The sequence below is a fragment of the Benincasa hispida genome, chromosome 11 (assembly GCF_027475165.1).
Source record: "Benincasa hispida cultivar pf3 chromosome 11, pf3_genome.v1.1, whole genome shotgun sequence".
Lineage (NCBI taxonomy): Eukaryota > Viridiplantae > Streptophyta > Magnoliopsida > Cucurbitales > Cucurbitaceae > Benincasa > Benincasa hispida.
The window spans coordinates 84,185,666-84,188,703 of record NC_143488.1 but is presented as its reverse complement, the minus strand read 5'-3'; the positions used below and the strand labels follow the sequence as shown (position 1 = coordinate 84,188,703).

General features: G+C 30.2%; 1 protein-coding gene across 1 annotated transcript; it reads left to right on the top strand.

The window, feature by feature from the left end:
- The first annotated feature begins 214 nt into the window (after positions 1–214).
- Positions 215–2,592, top strand: HSFB3 (heat shock transcription factor B3). The gene is made up of 2 exons (XM_039050407.2): positions 215–710; positions 1,890–2,592. The coding sequence occupies exons 1-2, from the start codon at positions 453–455 to the stop codon at positions 2,397–2,399; spliced, it is 768 nt and encodes a 255-aa protein (XP_038906335.2). The 5' UTR covers positions 215–452; the 3' UTR covers positions 2,400–2,592.
- Positions 2,593–3,038: the final 446 nt, after the last annotated feature.

Here is a 3,038-nt window from a genome sequence, read left to right as displayed (position 1 = left end):
ACAAAATATTTAAAAATGTTTATGCCCAAATAAAAGTCCAAACATCAAATCAAGATGTAAATCTCTTTAATTCATTATAACAAGTAACATTTTGCATTAGAAAAGGTGTATATTATATTAAAAAAGATTAATGGGTAGTTTGGAAAAAGTAGTAAAATGATGGGATGCCATGAATTGTGTGAATTAGTATATATAAGAAGTTTCATAGTCTTAGTGGGATATAAGTTTATGCAACCACACATCTTTCTTTTCCTTTTTCCCTTTGTAAAGAGAGGGAAAAGGGGGCTTGCATTTCTCATGAATTGTGGAGTTGTGTTGGGTTTCTATTGTTGGGGTTGGGAGTTCTTAACTGCCCTTCTTCTCTTCTCCTCCTAAAATTACTTCTAAATCCTATATATATATATATATATTCATTCTTCATTGTTTCGTTGTTTCTAGTGGTTGTTTTTCTCATGGGAAAGGCAATAGTAGACCTAGGTAATGTGTGTGAGAAGGGGTATGTCCATGCCGCCCGAAAGCCGACTCCACCGCCGTTCTTGGCCAAAACCTACATGCTTGTTGAGGATCCGATGACCGACGACGTAATATCGTGGAATTCCGATGGAACGGCATTCATCGTGTGGCGGCCATCAGAGTTTGCAACAGATCTCCTCCCCACCCTCTTCAAACACAACAACTTCTCTAGCTTTGTTCGCCAACTTAACACATACGTAAGTTGATTGTTGTGTTTGTACATTTTTTTCCCATTTTTTAAAATTCTTATTTTCATTTGCTTTTAGATGTATCTATGAAAAAATTTTCAATTCTCTTTGTATATCTGCCATAGTATACATCCCATTTGATTACCGTTTATTTAATATTTTTGCAATATTTTATGTTGTTTATTTTTCTTAAATTGTTTTTGTCTATTTTTAAAAAGTAATAGTTTTAAATGACAAAACTGCTAAAAATATTTTCTAGTATAACAAAATATATTATCTACCAATGGTAGATAGTGATAAGCACCGATAGACATCTATTAGTATCAGTAATAGATATTGACATTTTGCTATATTTACAAATAAGTTGACATTTTTCTATATTTGAAACAACATATTTTTATTTTAAAAATAGAGTAAAAAGACTTAAAACTAAGAAAAATCACTGGAATTTTTTTTGCATAACATCTGGAAACTGAGAAAAGAGTATAGGTATAGAAAGACACTATACTACACCCTTTTAACTTTATTTTTTAAAAAAAAAATAATATAATTGTCCATTTTAACTACGGCCAAAAAAATATTCTTTAATGGTTGCGTTTTCTACTTTAAATATTTGTGTTTGACTATAATTTTTTAGAATTATAGTCCAACATATTCAAAATTAGGCCAACTCAATGATAATGACTTATAGTATAGGTTAAAATGTTATGAGTTCCTACCTAATATATTATAATACCAAATAAATAAAAATGAACCAACTTATTTATAAATGTAACAAAATTTCATTATCTGTCAGTATTAGACCGCGATAGACATCTATCAGTATTTGATATATGTCTATCGCAGTCTATTATAATTGTCTATCGTGATCTATCGTAATCTACTACTGAATAATATTTTCCCATATTTAAGAAATTTTCAATAATTTTATCATTTAAAACAATTACATTATAGGAAAAGTAAAGATACATAATCAAATAGAAAAAAACAAATAAACAATCATGGGTAATTTATTGCTATTGACCAAAACACATTTTTCTTCTCTTTTTTTCGTTTTTTGAATTTGAGTTCTCTTTTGGGCAGAACAGGTCAGTGTTAATCTCTCATGAGTTTTTTGTTTCTAATTAATTAAATCTTTCCACATTCTTCTTCTCTCTCACTCACTTTTCTCTCCACATAAATTTATAGGGATTTCGTAAGATTGCAACAAGCAGATGGGAGTTTTGCAATGACAAGTTTCAAAAGGGATGTAAAGAAAGACTGTGCGAAATACGCAGGAGAAAAGCATGGAGCAACAAGCGAAAACACAGTAACAATGCAAAAGTGATCCAAGTCACACATCAAGACGATCACAATGAAGATCAACAGTCACCGTCGACTTCATCATCGTCTGATGATCAGTACACGACGCTTGTTGATGAAAACAAGAGGTTGAAGAAGGAGAATGGAGTGTTAAGCTTCGAGCTAACAAACATGAAGAAGAAATGCAGAGAGCTTCTTGATTTGGTGGCTAGGTACGAATTCGCCATCATTAATGGCAACGAAAAGGAGGGAGATGATATATTGAGGAAGCCAAACATGAAACTCTTTGGAGTCAAGTTGGAGGTTGAAGAAGAAGATGAAATGGTGAGGCAAAACAAGAGAAAGAGATCGATTTATCAAAATAAACCTTTTCCACTCTCACAATCATGCAAATGAAACTGTTTCCATCCAACTTTAAGTTAAAAATACTCTACTACAATTTTTGTGTTTAGTTTTAAGTTTTCTTTTACTACAAAAAGACATTCGAACCACATATTTTGTGGTGACTAACACACTCGTATATCAGTTAAGTTATGCTCAATTTGACTTTAATTTTAGTTTTCAATTTATAAAATAGACTACTCAACACGCACGCGTACATGTAATTTCAATAAAAAAAAAAAAAGACTCTTCCAAATTTTATTTTGGCCTTTGTTTCAAAAACTAAGTTGAACGTCAATTTTATAAATTTTCCACTTAATTCAAATCTAATATATAATGATAGAAATGTTTTAAAAGATTTAATGAACCATTGAATGAAACCTTTAAACTCATAGGGATGAAATTGAAATTATAAGCTCGCGCCAATAAGGACCTAAAAAGGTAATTTAATATCTATATATATATATAGTCTTCGGTTACTTTTGAAGGAAGTATTTCCTAACAATTTAATTTTGAACTTTCAAATTCGTATCAATTTAATTTTTAAACTTTAAGATGTAACAGTATAGTATCTACAATTTTAAATTTGTAACAATTTAACCTTAATAAATCTCAGTATCAATTTTTACGACTTAGTCGATTTTAATAGTATCT